This window comes from Sorex fumeus, unplaced genomic scaffold, assembly GCF_029834395.1.
Source record: "Sorex fumeus unplaced genomic scaffold, SorFum_2.1 ptg000122l, whole genome shotgun sequence".
In the NCBI taxonomy this organism is placed as follows: domain Eukaryota; kingdom Metazoa; phylum Chordata; class Mammalia; order Eulipotyphla; family Soricidae; genus Sorex; species Sorex fumeus.
Genome location: NW_026606179.1, coordinates 2,919,280 through 2,942,963, shown reverse-complemented (window position 1 = coordinate 2,942,963; position 23,684 = coordinate 2,919,280). Strand labels below are relative to the sequence as shown.

Sequence of the window (23,684 nt, the reverse complement as noted above, 5' to 3'; positions counted from 1 at the left end):
GTGGTTCCCACGCCCCCCATAACCAGGGTCCCAAGCCCCGGGGACGCGGAGCAGAGAGCCGGACTGATCCCCAGCAGCCCCAGGGTTCAGGTGGGGCGCCACTCTTCTTGCAGGACCGGTCCCAGGTTTGGGGGGCCTGGGGGTGCTCCGAGACAAGGCGGACTCCCTGGGCTGGAGGCAGGGGTGCGGACGAACGTCTGGGTACCAGTTCTGTTCTACGGGAGGCTCCCACTCGGCCCGGCTCGGGCCGGGGTGGTGGGGTCGGGGGCAGCGGGTGCCCAGGCGGTGCCAAGCGGCGCGTGTCCAGGCCGCGCGCACCCGCCAACCTCCGCGGGGCGCGCCACGTCCCGGGGTCCCGGGGAGTTGGCGCGTGGCAGTCGGGGCTCGGGGAGCGCCAGGTGAGCGCGGCCCCGTCGGGGGCGTTGACTCAGCTTCCGGCCCCGCCCCGGGCGCACGTGACGGCAGGTGGCGTGGGCGGGCGGGCGGCACTTAGTCACCGCGCCCGCGCCCTCCCGGGAGCCCGCCGCCCGCACCTCCTCCGGGCAGGCCCCTCGGCCGGCGGCCCCGACGCCCGGGATGCGCGGCGGGGCGGGGGCGCGCGAGTCCAGGCCCGGCCTCCCGCGCTGGGAAAGTTCTGGGAAGCTCCCCGGCCGGCCCGGCCCCCGCGCCCGCCCCGCCCCGCTCTGACCCGGCCCGCTCCCCGCCCCCCGCACAGGCGCCCGCGCACCGAGGCGCGCGGGAGCCCAGAGCCAGCTGCGCCCCGCCGGGGCCGGGACTCGGAGCGTGCGCGCGGGCACCATGGCCTTCTCCCAGGTGCAGTGCCTGGACGACAGCCACGTCAACTGGCGCTCCAGCGAGGCCAAGCCCGAGTTCTTCTACAGCGAGGAGCAGCGGCTGGCGCTGGAGGCGCTGGTGGCCGACGGCCCCGACGCCTTCTACGCGGTGCTCAAGCGGGAGAACATTCGGGACTTCCTCTCCGAGCTGGAGCTCAAGCGCATCCTGGAGACCATCGAGGTGTACGACCCGGGGTCCGAGGACCCCAGGGACCTGGGCCGTCCCCGGGGGCCCGCGGAGGACGGTGTGGGGAAGGAGGAGGAGGAGGCCGGAGCCGGGGACGGCGCCCCCCACGAGGCTGAGCCACCCCCCTCGCTGGAGTACTGGCCCCAGAAGTCGGACCGCTCCATCCCTCAGCTGGACCTGGGCTGGCCCGACACCATCGCCTACCGCGGGGTGACCCGGGCCAGCGTCTACATGCAGCCGCCCATTGATGGACAGGCCCACATCAAAGAGGTGGTCCGCAAGATGATCAGCCAAGCCCAGAAGGTGAGCACCTCGCAGGGCCTCCGGAGACGAAGCTGGCCCCCAGGGGCTGGCCTGAGCCCCAGCAGCCCCCTCCAGAGCCCAGGACCCCGCAGGGGACTCCAGACCGGTCCTCTGGGGTCTCGTGCCTCCGTGGTGTCTTTGCAGAGGGAGAGGGGCGGTGGGTGCGTCCAATCAAGCCTTTGTGCCTTGCTGGGGGAGGGGGGTGAAGTTTCCCAGACCTGGCGAGCAGGTTCCCCAGAAGAAGGTGCTGCCTTGGGGTGGGGTGGGCAGGAAGTATGGACTTTCTCTTGCTCCTGTCATTTGGGGTGGCTCTGATTCACCCTGAGAAGCTCCACCAGCCCCCAAGCTGCATTGTTTGCTTGAGTGAGGAAGTAGAGGTCCAGGCTGAGAAGGAGCAGAAGCAGGCAGGAGTGAGGTGCAGTAACAGGCCCGCCCTTTCTCTGCCGGCCAGGAGGTGGGGTTGGGGGATGCATTCCTCAGGATGGGAAGAGGAGCGAGTCCCCAGGCTGGATTCCACCTCAGCAGGCACCCCTGGTCCGCCCCTCCCAGACCTGTGCCCCGCACTGCAGTGTCCTTTCCTGCCTGGCGTTGACTCCTCTGAGCAAGGGTGCTCGCCTGATCCCGAGTGGGTGCTGTATCTCCAAGTACAAATGCCTTTTCTCTGACTCAAGGCACTTCCTGATGCGGGTGCTTCAGCCCCGGAGCTGAGAAGGGTCTCAAGGCCGGACTGAGTATAGAGCGGAGCGGGGACTGTTGGTCTGCTGGTCCTCCACTGTGCACGTGACTTTCCCGGGCAGTACAACCTCTTCGCTGTCCCCGCCCTGATTCACACAAACACAACATGCATGTCGGGACCTTCCTGGCTGACCACCAAGGCTGGGGAGCTCCCGGACAAGAAATCAGAAGTGGGTCTGGAGCGGCCGAGGTGTCTTGGGTTTCCGGAGAGGGCATGCCTGTCCTGGGGTGGAGGGGTTGGGGGGGCTGAGCCCAGTAGCAGTGACAGGGATTCTGGCTCTCCAGCTGATCCCAGGCAGCTTTGGAGCTTCATATTTCTGGGCTGTAAAGCTCTGGAGGGGAGGATAAAAGCCACGTCTCGCCGCTGTGGAAGGTGGAGTCAGGTGACTGGAGTGAGGAAGAGCTACAGGAAGAGGAGGGCCGGGAGGAGGAAGGTGGTTCTCACGAGGAGCAGCCGCCCCACACCTGCCTGGGCTGGGGGTCCAGCAGGTGCTGTTCCCACAGGCTCTGACTTGAGGTCCTGGAATCCAGTCCCCCAGGTGGGGGTGCTGGGATCCCTTTACTTCATCTCTGCCCCCACTTAACAATGGGGAAACTGAGGTGCCTGCTGTGGTCGGGTCTCCCTTCCCCATCCCCTCCCGACTAGAGCAGGAAGGAGGCGGACTCCCCATCCCAGCCTGACATGGGAGCGGCCAGCGTCTAATCTCCCCCAGACAGAAAGGCAGTCGGGCCGTGATGCGCCAGATAGGGGTGCCTGGGGCAAGACTGGGGACTCCTGAGTGGCCTCCCCCTCCTCCCCCTGGCCAGGGCTGGGCCCCTGCCACACCACGCAGTCCCTCAGTCCCCCTCCCCCAGACTTCATTTGCTGCCCCTCACAGAAGCCCTGCACGTTCCCATCTCCCGGAGGGGAGCCAGGAAGAGATTCGTGAGAGGCTGGAGCCGACTCTTCAGTCATGGGCTGCCCTGGGAGGCTGCCCCGGGATGGCCACATCAGCGGGGCGTCCTGTTGGCCAGAACAAGAGTCTCCAGCCACAGAGGCCAAGCCAGGGGACACTGAGGCACGGATGGGAGAGGAGTTGCCTGGGTGAGCCGGGCTTCTGCTTCTCCACCGTGGCCCCCAGACCGTGATGACATGCGTGAGCGTGGCCTACGGGAACAACAGCTGCGGTTGGCTGGGCGTCAGGCTCTTGGTCATCTCAGTTATCTGCCGTTCGTAGAGGAGAAACTGAGGCTGACTGAGGAGTCTCTGCCAAGGTGGCCAAGCTAGTTCTTGGGTGGAGGGATGGGGTGCGGGCCCGTGTCGTCCTGAGACTCTAGGAGGGGTCCCCAGGAGGACACAGGGACGGGACGGGCAGGGCAGGGAGGGGCCGCTCCTGAGCTCCCCTAGCCAGGCTGCTCCCGGCTCCCCGAGATCGGGACGCGTGGGACGCGGGTGCTGACGGAGCACCTTGCTGGGCCCGCCCGCCTGCCCGCTGGGAGTCCTCCCATGAGTCACCTTTCCCTCACCCCCCCATTTCCCATCCTGACCCACCACTTCCCATTGGGACAGAGGACTCTCCGCACCAGGCCAGGGAGGGGGCGCCCGAGCGCTCACCCCTACCCACCAGCCCACTAGGGCACCTGGGCTGAGGAGCTGAGTCAGAGCAGCCCGTCAGCAGGGCAGGGGGCCCTGGGGCAGGGAAGTGACACAGCACAGTCTCGGCCTGCCTGGCTCAGTTGGGGAGTGGCCGCCTCCCCGCAGGGCTCCCTACACCCCCCCTTTCCCAAAAGACTGCAATGAATGGACTGGTGTGCTCTGCCTCCAAGCTGGGCGCCTGCACCCCCAAGCTCATCTTCACATCTGTGAAATGGGTACAAGGAACGAGGGGCCCTTGAGCTCTGCTCCGGGACCCCCTGTGACAGGAGCCCTGTGGCTTGCCAAGACCTCTCCCAGCCTGGGGGCTCAGCTCTCCCCAGCTGGAAGGTCACTGGCAGGCCCCGCCCCTGCCCCAGGAACTAGAGATTTATCTGGGGAAAAACCTGCTGTGGGGTTCCAGCTGCATACCAGAGGCAGGCCTGTAGCATCTCGCCTGGGAGGGCCGCCTCGCTTGGCTGCAGCCTCACCAAGGGGTGAGGCTGGGCTGGGGAGGTTAGGGTCCGGAGGGAGTGCCCCCCCACACCTAGGGCAGGGCTTGGAGCAGGATCCCTTCAGCAGGCCCGGGAGCTCCCCAGGAAAGGGCCAGCACAGAGGGGCCCGGGGGAGAGTGAGTGGCAAAGGCTGGTCTGGCACCCAGATTCTAGGCCGCCCTGGTCCAGTCTTGGGAACGGACACCAGAGGTGTCAAGTTTTTGGCAAGGGCTGCCCAGCGGGAAGGGGCTGGAACCGGGTTGTGTGACGCCCGATTAACCCCACGTCTTTTCTGACAGGCTCCCGCCTTCACACGCTGAAGGCCTGGCCCACGGCTTGGCTCTGGGAGAAGCTGCTTAATGAGGCATTTATTAAGTGCCAGCTCCATGCCAGGTGCTGAGCGGGCATTTTACCTGCACTGCAACCCGCCCGATGGTAACGCCATAACGCAGGGGTTGCTTGCAGTGTGGTGAGGAAACTTCGGCTGCTTGGGTTCAGGTCCTGAGCTCGTCAGGGCCGAGGCCCCTCCCACGCAGACTGAATGTGGCCCTGAGCCCCCTCCCCCAGGGGAAATCTGGGCTGTTCTTCCTGGGCTTCCCTTGGGAACCAGCCCCTAGCCAGCCCCTAGCTGGACAAAGGACAGTGAAGCTTCTTGTCCCCATCCAGCTCTCTCCCCCGCCACCTCTCCTGTGGGCCAGACAGGGTGCACTCATTGTCCCTGAGTGGCACCAGGGCAGCCTCGGTGCCTGCAGAGGCCCTGGCATGGCTCCAAGGGGGCACTGGCTCAGGCTCAGCACAGCCTCCTGCTTCCAGCCTGTGCCCGGGGCTCTCCTCACCTGCCAGGCGGGAACCATCTGATAACATAATCCCAGGTGCCGGCTCCGCACTCCAGAGGCTTCCTGCCCACCGGGGCGTTCACCTCTTCATTGAGTCTTGGGAGCAGCTCTGGGCATTTGCATCTTAATTGAGAGTTTGGAGCTGCTGCCAGGGGGGAGGATGGCGCATCGGGCTCGGAGTCTAGGAGTCCAGGGCGGCACTTCAGGGCAGCCAGTGCTGGCCCCCGACCCCTCCCCGGCCACCCCACACACCTTCCCAGAGTCAGGCACGCAGAGCCAAACCAGGGGCTCTGATGTTGCAGGGAGGGAGGGGCCAGCCTCTCGAGGGTCTGCACCTGCTGCTGCGTGGCCTTGGGAGTGACAGGAAGGTGCGGGGCAGTCACAGCGCCTCTGGGCCACGCCCCTTCATCCCATGGCCCTGATGGGTGGCATTTGCAGCCCACCTCCTCGAAGCTCGAGCGGGCCCAGTAACGTCTCCATTGGAGACTTTGTTGTTACTGTGTCTGGCATATCGAATACTCTCGGTAGCTTGCCGGGCTCTCCGAGAGGGGCGGAGGAATCGAACTCGGGTCGGCCATGTTGGCCGCTTGTAAGGCGAACGCCCTACCCGCTGGGCTGGAGCGATAGCACAGCGGGTAGGGCGTTCGCCTTACAAGCGGCCAACATGGCCGACCCGAGTTCGATTCCTCCGCCCCTCTCGGAGAGCCCGGCAAGCTACCGAGAGTATTCGATATGCCAGACACAGTAACAACAAAGTCTCCAATGGAGACGTTACTGGGCCCGCTCGAGCAAATCGACGATCAACGGGAGGGCCTTTACCTTTACCTTTACCTCCTCGAAGCATGTGGGCTCTGTCTCGTCCCCAGTCCGGAGCTACTCTCCAGTCTCTCCCCATTGCCGGGGTAGCAGCAACATTCGCCTGGTTTGTGGTGAGACTCAGGTGGGGAAGGGGGTCACACGGCCCTTGTTCCGTATTCCTCTCAGGAGTGTTGGATTCATTTCTTTGAAAAATGTCATGGGGGTAGGGGTCGCCTTGGATCTGCGTAATGCTTTGGGGAGTATTGCCATTTTGACAGCGTGAATCCTCCCAATCCGTGAGCAGGGGCTGTTGTAGCCTTTTATTTCTTGATGTGTATTTTGAAGTTTTCTTTGTGCAGGTCCTTCGCCCCTGGGTCTGGAGGAGCTGGCACCCAGTATTGCTCATTCTTCTCTTCCCTGCTGCGTTCCTCTGTTCTCTCCAGCTTCTCTGTGGGCCACTTCCCAGAGCAGCCAGGGCCGTGAGCACCCTGTGCTGGGGTCTGCATTGGGGCTAGGGAGTCGCCATGACAGGACATGACCTCAGGCTGCCCCGAGGCTGTGGGATGGTGCTTGAGTCCTCTGCGGGTCAGACTTCCTGGGAACCAGGGTGTTTGGTGACCCTACTGGGCTCTCCATCCCCTTCTGAGCCCTTCCTCCTTGGAAACCCATGGTTTCTGCATCCAAGACTGCCTGCTGGGCTGGCTGGGTGGCGCCCCTGCAGGCCTGCCAGAGCTCCAGGGACGTGGGTCCTCCGGGCCAGCAGGACAAAGGAGGGACTTGTGTCTCGTGTCTCATCCCTTCCCACCTGAGTCCTTCCCCACACACGGCTGGTTTCTGTCTCTGGGGCATTCCTGAGCCGTGATGAGGAGCCGATGTCTATCAGGGGAAGGCCAGAGACTCAGGGCAGGGCCCACGCCACTGGTCAGAAGCCTCTGGGTGGGACCGGCAGCCATTGTGCTGTATGTTTGGGGGGTTTGGCGGCCACACCCAGCATGCTCAGGGCTACTCCCGTGGGGCTCAGGTCACCCCTGGCCGTGCTGTGCTGGGATAGAACCTGGCCTCCTGCTTGCGAAGCGTGCAGTGAGCTCTCCTGGGCCCCTCAAGCGTTTCCTCTCTGCCACGGCACTCAGGAGCCTGAGTTCGCTGTAATTGGCCTTAATGAGGCTTCCGTCTAATAGTGCAGAGGGCGGGGAAGGTGTTACCCAAGCTGGTGATGCCAGAAAGGAGAAACCTGAGGCCATCCAACCCCACACCCCGTTTTCCCCGAAGAGAAACTGAGGCTGAGTGTGGAGAGTTTCCTTGCCATGAGCTCTCGTGGGGAGGAGCAACAGCCGGGCAGCGCCCCTGGTCCAGGAATCGTTTCTGCCCCAGGATACGCTCTGGGTGGTCATGGCTAAAAGGCCCACATCTCCCCAGCTGGGAGAGGAACCAGGGGCAGGGGCCGCCTCCTCACCCTGCAGCCCTCATCAACCCCCATGCTCCCCAACAAGGGGACGTTTGTTCCTGGGTCAGAGATCTGGTCTGCTTATCCTGGCCCTGGCTGGGTCAGCATTTGCTACCCTGTATACACAGACCCCTCCCAGAGGGCAGGACCCATTGCCACCAGAGGGCTGAGTGGGTCGGGAGTTGGGGTCCCCCAGCACATGGAGAACCGGCCTCTAAGTCCTCATTATCCTTGCCAACACACGGGGAGGGGAATTGTGGAGAAGGAGGGAAACTGAGGTACTGCAGCTGTATTGCTGCTGCCCTGCCTGCCTGCCCCAGACCCCCACCTCAGCCCAGATCTGTGTGAGGAGGAGGTGGTCCCACCACGGTGCAGTGCTGCAGGGGGAGTCCCCGGCACTGGTATGCCTGGCATTTCACTGCTGGTTTTGAGAACTTTCCTGTGCTGTGGAATACGGGTTAACCATTTCCGGTGCAGTGTCCTCTGGCTTTGTGGATTCTGAGTTTGCTTGTCTTTGCTCCTTACTCTGCCATTTTTCTTTTGTCTTTGGGTGGGTTTAAGCTGTTCTTACTGTTTTCAAGGGATGATTAGAGTGTTCCGTAGTGACAGTGTCTTCGTGTTTCTTTTTGGATTTCCCAGGCCTTTGGGTCTTTGTTTTCTATCAAATGTGGAGATGTTATGGCTGTTAATTTTTCAGTATCTTTCTGTTTTTCCCCCCCGTCTCTGGCTTTGCCGACACTCTGGTTCTGTGGATATTCACCCTTTGCTGTTGACCCACAGTTCATTGACTCTGATGTTTTTCCATCTTTCTGCTGTTCATTTGGGAAGTTTCTGTTGAAAAGTCTTCAGTTCACTAATCTTTCTTCTGTGTGTCTAATTTGTTCTAATCCCATCCAGGATTTTTTAATATCTTAATTTTGTATTTTACGTTGAATTGTTTCATCTCTTGAGGTTTATTTTAGTGACATTCCCGTTTAAAAAAATAGTTTCTAAGTAACCTTTGAACATATAGAATACAGTCATAATTTCATGTTTTACTGCCAGTTTCTCCACCAGTTCTGGGTTGATTTTGATAGTTTTATTTTTTTCCTCACAGTATCATTATTTTCCTGTTTCTTTGCGTGTCTGGTTTTTGATTGGATATTGGGTACAGTGAACTCTAGATGGTGCCCATATATCTAGTGCTGTGCCTTATTTTGTTCTCATTCGTTCTCTTAGAATATCTTGGATCATAGTTTTGGGATGCAGTGAAGTTGCCTGGAAACAGCCGATGCGCTTAAGGCTCGCTATTAAGCTTTATTAGATGGCCTCAGAGCAGACGTTAGTCTAGGGAAGGATTTGGCAAACTGACCCAAATCTGGCCTCCACCGACAGCCATTGTTTAGCTGCCATCTAGGCTGGCTTTGTGCTCCTGTCAGAATTGGGTCGTCGGGTCAGAAACCTTGTGGTCTGCACAGCTTTGACAGACAAGCTGCCCTGACTGACGGCAGCGTCCTCTCAGGCCCCTCCTGCAACCCCTCGCTGTGGCTCCGAGGTAGCTGGCTTGAGGTGCGTGAGCACCTGCTTCCTGTGACTCCTGCTGGGGGCCCAGCTGAGGCGTGAGGGGACCTCGCCGGGCTTGGAGCGTGCTCTGAGCAGACTGTCTTCTTGACTCGGGGAAGGGAACCTGTCACCTCCCAGGGCCTCCTTTCACCGTGACCTGAGGGAGCTGCCCCTGCTGGCCGGCCTCTGCACCTCAGGCTTTGCCCAGGTCCTGGTTGCTGAGATGGGAGGCTGGCACAGGCCCTGTCACTTTGTCATGGTGGAAGTGGAAGTCCGCCGTCACACCTTGTCGGCGGTGGGGGGGGCCTGCAGGTCACGTGGGGCCGTGTCCTTCCCCCACCCCGAGCTGCCCTGGGTAGATAGAAGACGGACTGGAGGGGTGGGCAGCTGGCGGGCAGCAGGTCCAGCTGCAGCCCCGCGTGCTGAGCACAGGCTCTCAGCTCTGGCCTGGCCCCTCTGTGCATTCATGTGCTTCACCCCTGGCAGCCCCGGAGGGTGGCCTAGGCATCATGGGTGTGGGCGTGTCAGACAAAAGCACTTCCTAGGATAACCCCACACATCGCCACCGTCAGGGTGCTCTAGAGGGCAGGTCCAGAGGATATTCCATCACTTATGCACCTGCCCATAGTCACTGGCCTTTCAGGCTGGTAGGGGACATCTGTTCCCCACCATTGCTGGGGAGCACTTTAGGAGAGCAACACACTGTCCCTCGCTGAATCACCTCCAGGACCTGCTTGGCCTAGAAGAGTGTGGGAGCCTCAGCCTTAGAGAGATGTGTCCTCCGGACACTGCGCCATCCCCCCCATCATCGTGGTGGGGCACGCTCAGGCCCACTGTGGCCGAGCCAGGGTAGCGGGTGAGGGGGTGGCAGGTGCCAGCCCAGGGCAGAGACTGCCCAGGCCACCTCAATATGTGCCTTCCGCTGGGCTGTCCCACAGCCCTGCTCTGCCCTCACCTGGGGCCCCTGCTCTGGACACAGGCGCCCACAGGAACTGCCTCTCCTGGCCCATGGGTACAGCACACAGCCATGTGAGCAGTGCAGGAGCCTGGGTGCTACATACATCTCCTCCTTCTCAGATGGGGAAACTGAGGCACAAGAGGGGGTCCCTCCCTGCACCTGCCAGTCCTCGTTCACACAGCTGCGGGGCCCTGGAAAGACGAGAGCAGCTCTCGTGTGTGGGCTGTGTCTAGGGTGGCCCCCTGAGATGGGGTCGTTCCTTGTGGCTCAGAGGATGGGCCCCCCGGCCCAGGCCTCCCCACTGCTGCCCGGGACAGAGAGCTGGCATGGAGCCTGCACAGGCGCGACCCCAAAACACACACCACAGTGCGCCCATATCCTACCCCAGGGGGGTCCACCTGTCCCCAGACTACTTGGGGAATTCTGAAAATGGAAGTAGATTGGGGAAGTGGGGAGAGAAGCCCTGAGAGGGTCAGAGTGGTGGGGGCTGCCAGACCAGGGTCCCCTGGGCCTGGGGGAGGAAGAGCCCCAGCCTCCAGTCTTCTGCTCTGGGGACGAGGCCCAGGGGGACAGTCATGGGCATCCAGCTGGTTCTGGGCTGCATCTGTGAGAGAGGCCCCTCAGTAAGGCATGTGGGCCCCTCACCCTGCCTCCTGTGAGGGCCTTGGGCTGAGGTCCGTGTCGTCCTGCCCACTCCTAGGGCTGCACCCCAGACAGAGTTCACAGCGTGTCACAAGCAGCCCCTCTAGAGCAGGGCCCGGGCTGCCTGCATGGTTCCTGCACGGCTGGGCAGGGGCCCAGGTTCCGGCTGCCCCCTCCTCTGCATGCCCAGGCCAGTCTGACCCTAGGCCCTTTCCAGCTGACCAGCAGGTTTGTGCGGAGCCTTGGGTGTGACCTGCACAGAGCACAGTGAGCGCCCGACATCCCGTCTGGCAGGCAGGAGGTGCTGGCTTCAGGGGGGCTGGCACTCGCGCCAGCTGTCCTGGTCCTGGTTCATAGCTGACTAGGATTTCCCTGAGACTTGCCAACTCGAGCAGATCAGGAGGGAGTGGACAGGATTTAGGAACTGGAACTGGCGGCACCACTACAGCCAGCTCCTGGGGGCTGTGAGATGGGGGGTGGGGGCGGGGTTGGGGGCTCAGATTCCTAGGAAAGCTGCATGCCCTGTGACCCCTCCTGAGCGCCTGAGCTCCAGCCCGTGGTTTCCAGCCCGACCTTCCCGTGAGCAGAAAGGCCGTCATGGGCCTGAGCGATAGCACAGCGGGTAAGGCATTTGCCTGCATGCGGCCAACCCGAGTTCAACCCCTGGCACCACGTATGGTCCCCAAGTTCCACCAGGAGTGATTCTGGAGTGCAGAGCCTCCCCTGAGCACTGGCAGGTGTGGCCCTAAAACCAGACAAAGCCGTGCTGGGACCTGCTGCCTCCAAGGAGTTCTGAGACTGGTGAGAGGGCAAGTCCCCGCCAGGGGGGTTAGCTGGCACCTGCACTGAACGTGGCCCCTGGGAGAGCCAGCCCTGAGGCCTGAGGCTGTGTGGGCTCCCCTGGGACAGGTAGGGGGGGCAGCCCCAGTGGATCTAACCCTGGGTCACCCCTGTCCGGAACCAGACCCAATAGAGCCCAATGTGGCACCAAGGAGGGAAGGGTAGTCTGAGCAGAAGCACTTTGGCTGTGCCCGTTCCCGGGGGCACGTGAGCTGTTGCTACAGGAGCTCTCACTGGAGGCCTCAGGCCTGGCTGGGGCTGGCACCCAGAGCAGAGAAAGTCGGCCGCGTGTCACCATCAGTGACGGCCGGAGCTGTTGAGAGCATTCCCTGCCCTGACTTATCTATCTGTCCCCTCAGCCAACCTTCACCGAGCACTTTCTGACCCTTTATTTTTTTTATTTTTGTCTTGGGCCCCCATCCAGCTTGCTCAGGGGTGTCCTGCACTCGGAAATTACTCCTGGTGGTGCTCGGGCCAACCTTATGGGATGCCGGGGATTGAACCTGGGTCAGCAGCGTGCGAGACGGGCGCCCTACCTGCTGCACTGTTGCTCCGGTCCTCCAGGGCCCCTCTTAAGACCCCTCGCTAACCCTGGCTAGAAAGTGTGTTCCGCGCTGGTGCCACCCCATAGCCCCTCTCCCCCACCCCCTGCTCCCCTGGTGCACAGCGCTGCTCCCTCCCTGCACCCACCCCCTTCACCTGGTCCGAAGTGCTCCCCACGCAGAGAGCCCCCGCCAGCCCCCTCTCTGCATCTGTGGGACCAGTGAGAGCCACATGGAGATCACGTCCAGGGCCGGGCAGGGAGGGGCCAGGTGGACCCGTAGGGGCGGCAAGGGCTGTGCAGACACGTCCCAGGCAGGCCCCAGCTGCTTCCCACCCTCAGGTCTGTGGGTCCCAGGGAGGGGCGCCTACCTGGCTGCCCTCATGCTCCCGCCTGCCTGTCCCCAGCTCGCTGTGTGGCCCAGCGGAGACCGGCCTGCCTGCGTCAGTCGCCCAGAAGGTTCTCAGACCCAGCAGGGGTGCGGTGGAGGGAGGAGCTGCTCAGAGGTGCTGACTCGGCTCACACACCCCCTTGACTGCCTGGGGTCGGGAGGAGGCCAGACTGAGGCCCGCAGACCATCTGGGCTCAGCCTCCCTGTCCTTCCCTGAGCCTCTCCCTGCTCCAGCCCTGGGTTCCTACCGCCAAGCAGGGGTGTGTCTGGGGGGGGGGGAGCGGGGGGGGGGGGGTTGGGCGGCTGGAGCAGATCTCTGCTCTGGGGCTACCCCAACAGGTCAGGAGGCTGGAGTCGGATGACAGGAAGGTCGCTGCTGGGCGGGCTCTGTCCAGCGCAGAAGAGGAGTGGCCACCAGTGAGCCTGCACGACCACACGAGCGCCAGACACAAAGAGACTGAGGCCCCTGGGACGCAGCACACGCAGCTGCCTTCCACACTGTCCCACACCTGGGGCAAACTGCTTCCGGGCCGGGGCTGGGCCCTGTGTATCTGCCGGAATGCAGGCTGCCCGAGGCGGGTGGGGGTGGCCTGCTCGCCTCCAAACCCCAAACCTCAGCACGCAGACCCTCATTTCCAGGTCGCCTAGGGTTGTCGCGGCCTTCTGCCTTCTTCGGTTGTGTCTTTGACTGTGCTGGGACCAGGGGTCGCGCCCGCCCCCCCCCCACACACACTGCTCGAAGGTGCGCTGGAAGGGCATGCTTGGTTGAAGCACCATGGGGTCCACCATGTCGCCCTGGAGTCACACTGGCACGTGGGCAGGCGTGGGGGACGGAGCTTGTGGTTGCGAGGTGGCTCTTCTGCCACTGAGCCACTTCCTGGGCCCAGCACCTGTCACCCAGCCAGCTCTGAGCCCTGCTTTCCGGGCTCTTCCTTCAGGAGGCAGCGGGCCTGGAGGACATCCTCCTGAGCCTCGCTGCCTTCGAGTCCCTAGAGATTCCGATGGCGAGTCCGTGTGCTAAAGCCAGAGTATTGAGGCCAAAGCCAGAGGCGCCCCCGACCCCACACAGCACAGGGTGGGAGGGAGGGAGGGTCCCACAACACTACACTGCCTGACCAGCTCTGCCTGCTCCCAGGTGATAGCTGTGGTCATGGACATGTTCACCGATGTGGACATCTTCAAGGACCTGGTGGACGCCGGCTTCAAGAGGAAGGTGGCCGTGTACATCATCGTGGACGAGAGCAATGTCAAGTACTTCCTGCACATGTGCGAGCGCGCCCGCATGCACCTGGGGCACCTCAAGGTGAGCCGGCTGGCCATCCGGTCATCCCCAGCACATCTCACCTGCCTCCCGGGGCAGCGCCCTGTCAGGTCACACAGAGTTCAGTAGTCCTGGAGCCACCTGCCGAGGGTCACCTGGTGGCTGCCTGAGTGCCCTGGGGGACAGGACGCTTGCCACCTTCAGCAGATACCGTAAACATTGATTATAGTCTGCTGGCCGCGGCCCAGGGCCCACGCCACAGTGCTCACTTGTCAGCCGCACACCTCGGGGACCAGGTGCTCAGCGCCTCCCCTGGCAGCTCTCTCCCACCTGGGAAGCACTGGCTCGCGGGAAGTCCTTCCTGGGGCCCATGCCAAGCTCTGTTCTCACGTAAGTCCACCCACTGAATCTGGGTCCAACAGAGGGCACTCCCTCAGGCTGAGGTCACACAAGGCTTCCCTGGCAGGGACGTGGCCCAGAGACAGAGCCCTGGGCGCGACTCCCAGTCCCCACACCATCTCCCGAGCACTGCTGGCCCGACCCCTGAGCACCACCAGGCATGACTGCCACACAGAAGCAAAGAACAAAGGCAAGGAAGCCTTCCTGGGCCACGGGCGGGAGCTTTGTCCTTGGGCGCGGTTCCCTCAGCTCAGGCATGGGTGTCTCCCTTGGGACAGAGCTTGCTCTGCCCATGTGCAGCGCCTTTCTCCATGGGCACGTGTGTCCTGTGATCACAGTGGCTCCCTTCACAGTGCTCTTAACCCTGCTCATACCCGAGGCTTGGCGGCCGTCCGAGGCCATTTCATGGGTGGGGGAAGTGGATCCTCCGGCCCCAGTCACTGTGTGTCAGTTACGGGTTGGTCCACCGCAGTGTCCACCCAGCGCCTGGCCCAGGACCAGGGTGCACTTGGTTCTATGAGGCTGGCCAAGCCCTAGGACAAGAGGCGTGGCCAACCTGCTTGATGAGGGGCTCGCCCCAGCCTGTAATTTGTTGACCTCTGTCAGGTGTGGGCCCCCCGCCCCCCACCCTGCTGGCCAGGTCCTTTCAAGTGGGCGCAAGCCCTGCAGGCGGTGAGTCTGTGGTCGCGGGGATATTTTAATGTGGTCTCACCGGCACGTTGACCCCAAGCCCTACGCTCACCCGCCGCGCTGCCTGCCGTGTAATTAGCACTGAGCGCCCACTCCAGTGGCCGCCAGCTTGGGCAGCTCTCACCGTGTGACCGCGGGCGCCCTGGCCAGTCAGGGCTCAGGGCAGCTGCCCCTGCCCAGTGGGGGAGCCTGTCATGTCCTTGCTTAGCCCGAACCATGCCCATTGCTGCTGCTGGTGCAGTTGGGGGCCTCAGGATTCCCTGCAGTCGCAACGCTCCCCGTGCCTGGGGTCCCCGAGGCCCCTTGACAGGGCCACCCCAGGACGGACGGGTCACAGAGCCAAGCTACATGGGGTCCTGCCCAGAGCATCCCGCCAAGTCGGGATAGGAGCCAGAGAACTCCGTGGACGGCTGGCCGTGCTGGTGGCCACCCTGCTGCCCCATGCACCCTTGCTGAGCTTGCAGGCCCCATGCCCACGAGGAGTCCTCACAGGGTCGTCTGAGGCCACACGGAGGAGACAGGGTTGTAAAAGTGCTCAGAGCTGCAGCGTGGCAAGGAGTTGACATTCCCGCCCTGGGCAGGGGAGAGTGGGGACCCGAACCACAGCTCCCTCTGGGGGTCCTGCTCTGCTTCCGGGTGGCCGGGCCCCTCCGGGGAAGGAACCTTGACCCTGGCCTCCTTCTCACCTCTGAGCCTGCCTCCACCCCCTGCAGCTCGGGCGAGCGGCCAGAGAGGCTTCTGTGGGCCCAGCCCTGGCCAAGTGTCACCTTGTCGAGGGCCTGCCCACACAGCCCCCCTCCCTGCCCGCGGGCGCGCCGGGCCCCGGCCTGTCTCGGGAGCCCGTCCTCTGCTGGGAAGCTCTGGGCCTGCGCAGCCTTGCAGAGACCTGCCCTCCCCTCCTGCAGCCCGGGAAGGGGGCCTGGGGTTCTCTCTGCGGCCGCGGGCTGTGCCAGGAGCCCGAGTGGAGCCCTGGCCTGCTGCCTGCTGTGCCCTGCGGCAGATACCAGCCTTCGGGCCTCAGTCTCCCTGTCTGGAAGGGCTGGGGGACCCTAGGGAAGACCACTTGGGGCAGAGCAGGCCCACGGCAGCCTGGCCCCTCCCGAAACCTGGGGCTCCTGCGCCCCACGCCACCTGTACGCCCTCACCCTGGAGGACCCCCCAGCACGTCATGGGAACAGGTACTGCTGGCTGTGGAGGGACACGCAGCTGTACCGCCCCGTGGGTTCCCAGCCGCCCGAGCACCCTGGCCTCAGCTGGGCCTGGCATCCCTTCGGGGTGGAAGTGGGCATCCCTTTGGCCAGTAGACTTTTGAAGAGGACATGGCCATCTCGCCACTGGGACCCCACGGCCAGGACCACGTGACCAGCTCCCTTTGGGTGCTAAAGGACACCTGCAGCCTACGGGAGCCCGACGGGGCCTCCAGGCTCCTCTGTTGGGACAGGCCAGGGCCACGAGACGCCTGCTAGCCCCGAGAGCTGGTGGCTTTATTCAGCCAAAACAGAAAAGCCAGTGGCCACTGGGGCGAAGGCTGGACCCACTTTGGTGAGCAGGAGGCCTGCCAGGAGTCCGTGGTCAGTGCTGGAAGGCTGTGCTTAGGTCCACTCTGGCCCCTGGCATGGCCCCTGCCACAAAGCCCCCTGCCCACCTGTCCCTGGGGTCTGCCTCAGGAGAAGGGGTGCCTGCTGTATCTGGAGACATTCTCGGTTTGCCTGTTCTACACACAGTAGCTCTCAGGGGCTACACCCCGCTCTGTACCCAGGAGTCAGTCCCAGTGGGGCTCAGGGGACCCGTGTGCTGGGGATCAGACCTGGGCCTCTTGTTGCCAGGAGCTGCCTCTCTGCTTTGGGACCTGTTTAATGGTTGTGTGGGGAGCCCTTCCCTGCAGCACCATGTGGTGGGCGGTGCGGGAGATTGTAAACGCACAGGCAGGCCTGGGGACCCAACCACGAGGTAGCAGAAGCCCTTCAGACAAAGTTCGGGAGCTGCCGAGTCGACCACCCCAAAGCTCGCTCACAGCGCCGGCAGAAGACCCCAACCCCACACCTTTGCTCGGCTTCCAGCACAAGTGATCAGCCTTCTGGGGAGCAGAGGCAGGCTGGGCTCCCAGAGACGGGCGCAGGACAGGCGCTAAGGTTCTTCCGGTCCCCTCTAGCACCCAGCCACCCTGGGCACACACTCTCAGAGCTGGCAACATGCTGCCACCAGATCTCCCTGGGGTCCTCCAGAGACATCACTGCCTCCTATCCTGAACAGGGTCCAGCACCGGGCCCGGCCCACGTGCTCTGCTGTGGGTGTCCTGGGTCTCGGAGACAATGCGGCTTTGTGGGATCCTACCTCTGCTCCCGAGTCCTGGCTCTGGAGACATTACCTCATCTGGGCCAGGCCCTAGGGCGGGGCCCACCAGGAACAAATCGGGAAGCTGCCACGAGCCCCAGCTCCAGGCCAGCCCCCCACACCCAGCAGGGATGCCAGTGCCTGGAGCACCCAGAGCCCCGCGGGGAGCCCCTCAGCCTCCCAGTGCAAAAAGCAGGGGACAAGTCATCCCGGGGAGACTGGCTCGTGGCTACAGCCATGGTGCTGGGCCAGGAGCCCCGAGCCTGCAGGAACCGCAGAGCTGCCTGCGGTTGGGCACCGGTGCCAGGCCAGCCTCATACCGCCCTCCGGATCTTTGTTCTGACTCCTGGTCCCCCAGCATGCTCCTGTTGGGTACAAAGTCACGAGCCTTAATTGTCCTGGGCCAGGGCCAGCTTCCTGCTGAGCTGGCTGTGGGCAGGCTGGTCGCCGGGGGAGCCAGGCAGCCGGCCTGGGCGCACAGGAGGCTTATTGGCCTTCTGGGCTGGGCCCCACCAGACATTGTCCACCATACAGCGGGGTGGGTGGGGACCTGCCCTCAACTGCTGTGGATTCTGGCCTGGGGCTGGCCCCGATCTTGCTCAGAAATCCCAGGAGTTAGCAGGACAGGGTGACCTGGGTCAGTGGGTAGCGCTGGCCTTTTCCTCGCTGCCCCTTTCTCTGCGCAAGCCACCTCCCTGTCCTGTCCTCCTGTGCCTGCGGCCTCTATCAGTCCCTGAACCCTGTCCCACGATGCCTGAGCTGCTCTGCTCTTCCCCCTCCCAACCTCTCTGCAGAGCCAGCAGGAGCCTGTGCCCTTCTGCGTCAGCCACTGGCCAGCCGCCCTGCAGCGCCCTCACCTGCCTTCCTCCCAGAGCACTCTGGCTCCTCCCAGCCAGGAGCACCTCAGCCCCTTCTACCCTGACCCACGCTTCCTGGCCTTCCCCGCACTCATCCCTGATGTGGCTTTCCCAGGAACCACCCGCACCTCTTCCCAGCTGGGGCTCTTCCTTCCCACTCCTGCCTTTGCATGGGGGCACTGTGCCAGGGAGTCAGCGCAGGTGTTAGTGGCCCCTCCCCCACAGTGAGCCACAGGACCACTGCTGACAGAACCCTTGCCAGGGCTGTCAGACATGGACCCCCCAAGTCAGGCTCTCAGGAGCCTAAGGTCCCGCGGGGTCCCTCAGCTCCTCCCTCCCAGGCTCTGTCCACCTACCACTACCTTTGACCCCTGCCTCCCCTGCAGGAGGGAGGGGAGCTGGCCCCCAGGGAGGGGAGTTCCTGCTGGACCTCTGCGCCCCTTCCTAGGGGTCTGCATCTGCCAGGCAGGCCCAGTGGGGGGTGGACAGACCAACGGTAGAGGGAGTTTGCTGTGGCTCTCAGACAGCTCCCAGAGACTGGCTGGGGCATGCCCAGGGGAGCCCAGGTCCCGCTGCATGGCTCCCACCCAGTGCACAGTGCCAGCCTTGGGGGCCTTTTCCAGACAGTCCCCAGCCCACTCCTCACCCGCACAGCCCTGCCCCTGCAGCAGCACCCTGCCTCTCCCTTCCCCTGCCGCCATCCCCGGCAGAAGCTGCCCCCGCCGTGTGGTCGCTGCTGTGCTCGTGTAACTCTGTATCCCTCCCATCACAGAATCTCAGGGTGCGGAGCATCGGGGGGACGGAGTTCTTCACTCGGTCAGCCACCAAGTTCAAGGGCGCCCTGGCCCAGAAGTTCATGTTTGTGGATGGAGACCGGGCCATCTGCGGCTCCTACAGGTGACTTCAGCCCTCTTGCTTAGCTGTCTCTAGTCCCAGCTCCTCTCTCCCCTACTTCTGCCCCTGACACCCTGGTTATTCCGGTTCTTTGGGTCCCAAACTGCTGAGGCGTGAGGAGCGGGCACGCCCCTGCCCGGGAGGCGGAAAAGCTTTGTCGCGGATACTGTTCCAGCCTGTGGGCTGATCCAGCGCACACAGGACGGACACTGAGGCGGGCGGGAGAGCCTCATGCGGGGCTTGGTGCCCTTAGCACCTAGGAGGGCCCCAGACCCAGGGAGCCCCAGGGGGAGACCCAGGGAGCACAGCGCTGTGCATTAATGCAGGGACTTCCCGGGGTTCCCTGCACGGGCCTCACCCTGTAGCTGCATCCTGTCCTCCCCCGGCCCTGGGGCCACCATGAGGGGCACCAGCCCCGGGTGCTGACCGGCTGCCCTGCCTGTGTTCCAGCTTCACGTGGTCAGCCGCGAGGACGGACCGGAACGTCATCTCTGTGCTGTCGGGCCAGGTGGTGGAGATGTTTGACCGGCAGTTCCAGGAGCTCTACCTCATGTCGCACGGCGTCAGCCTCAAGGGTGTCCCCATGGACAAGGAACCTGAGCCTGAGCCCATCTTGCTGCCCACGGTGGTCCCTCTGGCGCCCTCAGGCACCGTGGCCAAGAAGCTGGTCAACCCCAAGTATGCCCTGGTCAAGGCCAAGAGCGCCGATGAGATCGCCAAGACGTCCTCCGAGAAGCAGGAGGCCAAGAGGCCCCCTGGGCTGCGGGGCGCAGTGCTGGCCGAGCGGCCCGGGGACTTCATGGAGCCACCGCCGCTCGTGCACCCGGGGCTGCTAAACCTGGAGCGCGCCAACATGTTCGAGTACCTGCCCACGTGGGTGGAGCCTGACCCCGAGCCCGGCAGCGACATCCTGGGCTACATCAACATCATCGACCCCAACATCTGGAACCCCCAGCCCAGCCAGATGAACCGCATCAAGATCCGGGACACGTCCCAGACAGGCGCCCAGCTGTGGAAGCAGAGCCGGGACAGCGGCCCCAGCCCCACGCCCAGTGCCCCCCAGAACGAGGGCCTGGCCGAGAACGGCCTCCCCCAGGGCGACCCCGAGCCACAGGCCCCCGTACCCAAGCCCCGGACAGTCCCCGTGGCGGACCTGCTGGCCCAGGACGGCAGCGATGCCGGGTGGGCCCCGGAACATCGGGAAGATGAGATGCCCCAGAATGGGACTGACCATGGGCCGCCCCGGTCAGCGGGCCCCAGCCATGCCCCGCTCCAGCGGCAGCTGTCTGTGACCCAGGATGACCCCAGCAGTGTGGGGGAAGTGCTCCATAACGGGCTAGACCGGGAGGAGGACGACGAAGAGGAGGACGACGATTATGTGACCCTCAGTGACCAGGACAGCCTCTCGGGCAGCTCCGGCCTCAGCCCCGGCCCCCGGCGGCCCTCGCTGGCCTCCTCGTCTGTGTCTGACGAATACTTCGAGGTGAGGGATAGCGCAACCCCTGCCCGGAGGCGCCACTCCGAGCAGGCTAACGGGCCCGCCCCCCTGGCCCGCCGGCAGCTCAGTGCCCCCCACGTGACCCGAGGAACGTTTGGGGGGCCCCTGGGTGGCTCCCCGTGGGCCCAGGGCCAGGAGCGTGACGAGACAAGCACTTCAAGAAGGATGCGGGCCCCCCGCGCTGCGGACAAGGAATCACAGGTGCGTGGGGGTCCTGGGAGCCCCTCCCCGAGGCCTCCCGAGCCCCCAGAGCTGCCGGCTGCCTGTCAGCTGCCAGCTGCTGTCCCTGGCTCAGCTTTCCTTGTCACAGAGAGGGAAACTGAGGGACAGTTCTGAGGGCAGGGCAGAGTAGTGACCACCCAGGGTCATGTGTTCGCCCCCTGGAGCTGAAAGGGAAAGGCTCTTGGTCCACCCCACGACGGTCACGGGCAAGCTGCCCACACGATGCCTCTGCACTCCCAGATCACATACAGGAGGTGACCTCTGTCCCAACCTCCTGCCAGGCCACCTTCAGATCAGCTCCTTTGCGGCCCCAGACTGGGAACTGCCCCTGTTGTCTGTCAGGGCCTCCCTTGCAAGCCCCGCCAAGCGCCCAGCGCCCCTACCTGGGAAGAGCACGCGGCTGATCATGCCCGGCATGATGATCAGGCCCATGGGCAGCAACTTGAGGTAGCTGGCCAGGATGGAGCCCGCCTTGGCGTGGTTCAGGTCCCGGGCGGATAGGGACCGCTGCACGATGACCTGGGCATGAGCAGGAGGTGAGTGCTGGCCCTGCAGGGCACCCGGAGCAGGGCTTCTCCCTGGGTGGAGGTGAAGCTGCCCCTAGAACCCAAAACCCCCAAGCTTCATGCCTCCAGGCAGGTTCCCCCCACCCTTTCACTGTGAGGCACCACCGCCCCAGGGTGTGGGGTCGGCCCAGCCCAGCACCCAGCACTGGTCGGGGCTGGTGGTGCCCCTGAGCACTGTCTGTGGCAGGCACGTGTCGGGGTGGGGAGCTGGTATCTCTCGCAGGACAGCACGGCTGGCCAGGCCGACCCTCTGCGCTACAGGGCAGGAGACGGCAGGGGGTTGGCATGAGTCTGCTTTTCAATTACTGTTTGTTTAGCTTGGCAGCCACACCTGACAGTGCTCAGGGACCACCTCCTGCCGCTGTGTTCAGGGGTCACTCCCAGCAGTGCTCAGAGGATTGAACCCAGGCCTCCTACATGCAGAGCATGTGCTTCAGCCCACTGATCTATCTCACTAGCCCCATGAGTCTGATGTTTAAAAGAAACTATTAACTTTCAAGGAAATTTGCTTTTTTAAAAAATGTAATTCAGGGGCTTAGAGGTGGGTCAGCAAAATAGCACATGCCTCACACGGGTGAGGTGCAGTGTTCAGTCCTGGCTCCAAAACAAAAATACACTCATTTACCATTCCTCTCTCTCCCTGGTACCCACCCACCCACCCCCCCAAAAAGAAAATGGCAGTACATCCACTTAAAGTCTGGAATTCAGTAAGTTTGTATGTTCAGAGTGATGTGTTTGGAATGTCCATGTATCTTTTCCCTCTCAATTGATCCACACAACCCACAGTTCAGAAGTAGAACTTAAATGATTAAATCCGTTTCCAAAGAGCCTAGTCTAATGTGTAGCTCCTGGCGTTTCCCCTGTGTGTGAGGGGGGGTGGGCGGGGGCAGCTCTCTTCTGGGGCATGGAGCTTTGGGGGTGCAGGACAAGCTGGTTTCAGTCCTGTTCTGCTGCCAGCCCCAAACCTTGGGGCAAACCCTGGCTCTCCTGTCTGGGTACGAGCAGACAAGGACCCCACAGGGCCTTCCCTTCTGACGCCCCGTGAGCTCAGAGCTGGACCATGAGCCTGGGAGGAGAGAGGCGCCCAGGGGCAGGAGAGCTGAGGGCCAGGGCCCCAGCAAGGCCAGCGTCCGGCCGCCGTGCTGGCACCTCCCCTGTGGTGTGGGCTGCTGCCTCGACCACGGCCGGCCCACCACTCCACCCCAGGACCACTGTGCTCTGGTCTGCGAATCTGCAGCATCCACCCCCACATGGGTGCTGTGGGCGCGGGGCCTCCCCTCTTGCCCCACGGGTGCTGTGGACTCGGTGCCTCCCTTCCCCCACAGGTGCTGTGGACTCGGGGCCTCTGCACAGCCACTCCTGACCTTCCTGGGCTTCCTTGGGGTGCGGCCACAGTGGGGCTGTGGGCAGCTGTCTATGCCTTGCCTTTGTGGGGTGAAGCAAGTCGTGGGCGCTGAGCCAGCACTGCAGAGGCGCCGAATGAGGCGCGCTCCGATGGAAACAGCCCCTGTGGCAGAGGGCACCCCAGGGGGCAGGCCTTGGGTCTCCCTGTGAGCTGCCCGTGGTGCCAGGGCCAGAGCCCAGGCAGCCTGGCTAGGTCTGCCCTTCCTCCACGGGATGGGTCCTGGCCACAAGTGTCTCCACTGAGGGACACAAAAAGCCTAGTGGCCTGTGGGGGACACAGCCGGCGCCAGCCTGGGGATGCCCCTTGGAGGCCGCCCGGTGAGCCCCAGTGGCTGCTGAGGGGTATGGCACACCCCGAGGGCTGGAGCGCCATGGCAGGCGGGTCCCAGTGGCAGCTGACTCACACGGGAGCTTTCATGGGAAACTCTCTTGAATGGTGACCCACCCGGATGCCATATGCCAGGCCCTGACTCTGGAGGGCGGGGAGGAGGGGCACCTGCAGGCAGCAGGGGCCGCTCTCAGCCCCTCTGGGCAGTCCAGCTGGCCCCCGCAAGCCCCCTCTGTGTGCCCCGCTTTGGGCCGCTGGGTCCCTGCAGGTGAAAGGGGCGACTGGCGCCTTCCGAGGTGTGGACTGTTCCCAGCCCCACCCTAGGACCGCCAGGAACTGCCCACCGAGGGGCCATGGCTGTCTGGGGCCCCTGAACAGGGACGGTGAGAGTGGGCTCGCCAGCCCACACGCAGCCCAACTCTGGCCCCATTTGCAGATGCTCAAAGCTGGGGTCGTGGCAGTGAGGCAGGGTGGCCCCGGGACACATGGGGGAACTGAGGCTCAGTGCAGTGAAACAGGCTCCTGGAGTGGAGGGGAGAATGGGCAGGACGTGGGTAGGAGGGAGGGAACAGCCCCCAAGCTCACTGACTCTCTCCCTTCCCTGCAGGGCCAGCAGCTTCACCAATACGGAGTGTCCGCCGCAGGGATGCGGGACAAAGAGGGCTTCCCACGACCGCTGAGGACCCCAGGACCCCCCCGCTTCCGCCCCGCTGCTGACCGTGCCCAGAGTTCTGCCAGGAGAGTGGGCCCGGCCACGGCTAGCCCCGCCCACTGGCCGGCCAAGGGGGGGCCCGCATCCCGCCCGCTGCAGGATCCCGGGAGCCCACGGCCAGCCCGTGGCACCCACACGCTGGCCGACAGCCGGGCCCCCGAGGGGCACCTGGGCCCTTTCGGAATCCCGTTCTCCAAACTGTCCCAGTCGAAGCACCTGAAGGCGCGGACGGGCGGCCAGTGGGCCTCGTCTGACTCCAGGCGGAGGGCCCCGGCCCCCAGGGACCGCAAGGACCCCTAGCTCAGCCCCGCCCGGGCCTCCTCTGCACCCTGCACCCTGAGCAGCTGTCCTTGGAGGGAATGC

At 63.8% G+C, this 23,684-nt stretch overlaps 2 protein-coding genes across 2 annotated transcripts in view; one reads left to right on the top strand and one right to left on the bottom strand.

Annotated features, from left to right (window-relative positions):
* SLC5A10 (solute carrier family 5 member 10) overlaps nucleotides 1–23,684 on the bottom strand; it is a 51,867-nt gene that overhangs the window by 15,092 nt on the left and 13,091 nt on the right. The window contains exon 9 of the mRNA XM_056135746.1: nucleotides 20,695–20,830. Within this exon, the coding sequence (XP_055991721.1) occupies nucleotides 20,695–20,830 (136 nt within the window). The remainder of the gene's footprint in view (nucleotides 1–20,694; nucleotides 20,831–23,684) is intronic.
* On the top strand, nucleotides 799–23,621 carry FAM83G (family with sequence similarity 83 member G). The gene is made up of 5 exons (XM_056135744.1): nucleotides 799–1,323; nucleotides 13,292–13,459; nucleotides 18,470–18,594; nucleotides 19,042–20,290; nucleotides 23,217–23,621. The coding sequence occupies exons 1-5, from the start codon at nucleotides 799–801 to the stop codon at nucleotides 23,619–23,621; spliced, it is 2,472 nt and encodes an 823-aa protein (XP_055991719.1).

Bases quoted from the DNA above. Each gene is read 5' to 3' on its own strand.
- FAM83G (XM_056135744.1), top strand. From the start codon at position 799: ATGGCCTTCTCCCAGGTGCAGTGCCTGGACGACAGCCACGTCAACTGG. The intron at 13,460-18,469 runs GTGAGCCGGCTG...CTCCCATCACAG, and splicing joins TGCACCTGGGGCACCTCAAG to AATCTCAGGGTGCGGAGCAT. The intron at 20,291-23,216 runs GTGCGTGGGGGT...CCTTCCCTGCAG, and splicing joins CTGCGGACAAGGAATCACAG to GGCCAGCAGCTTCACCAATA.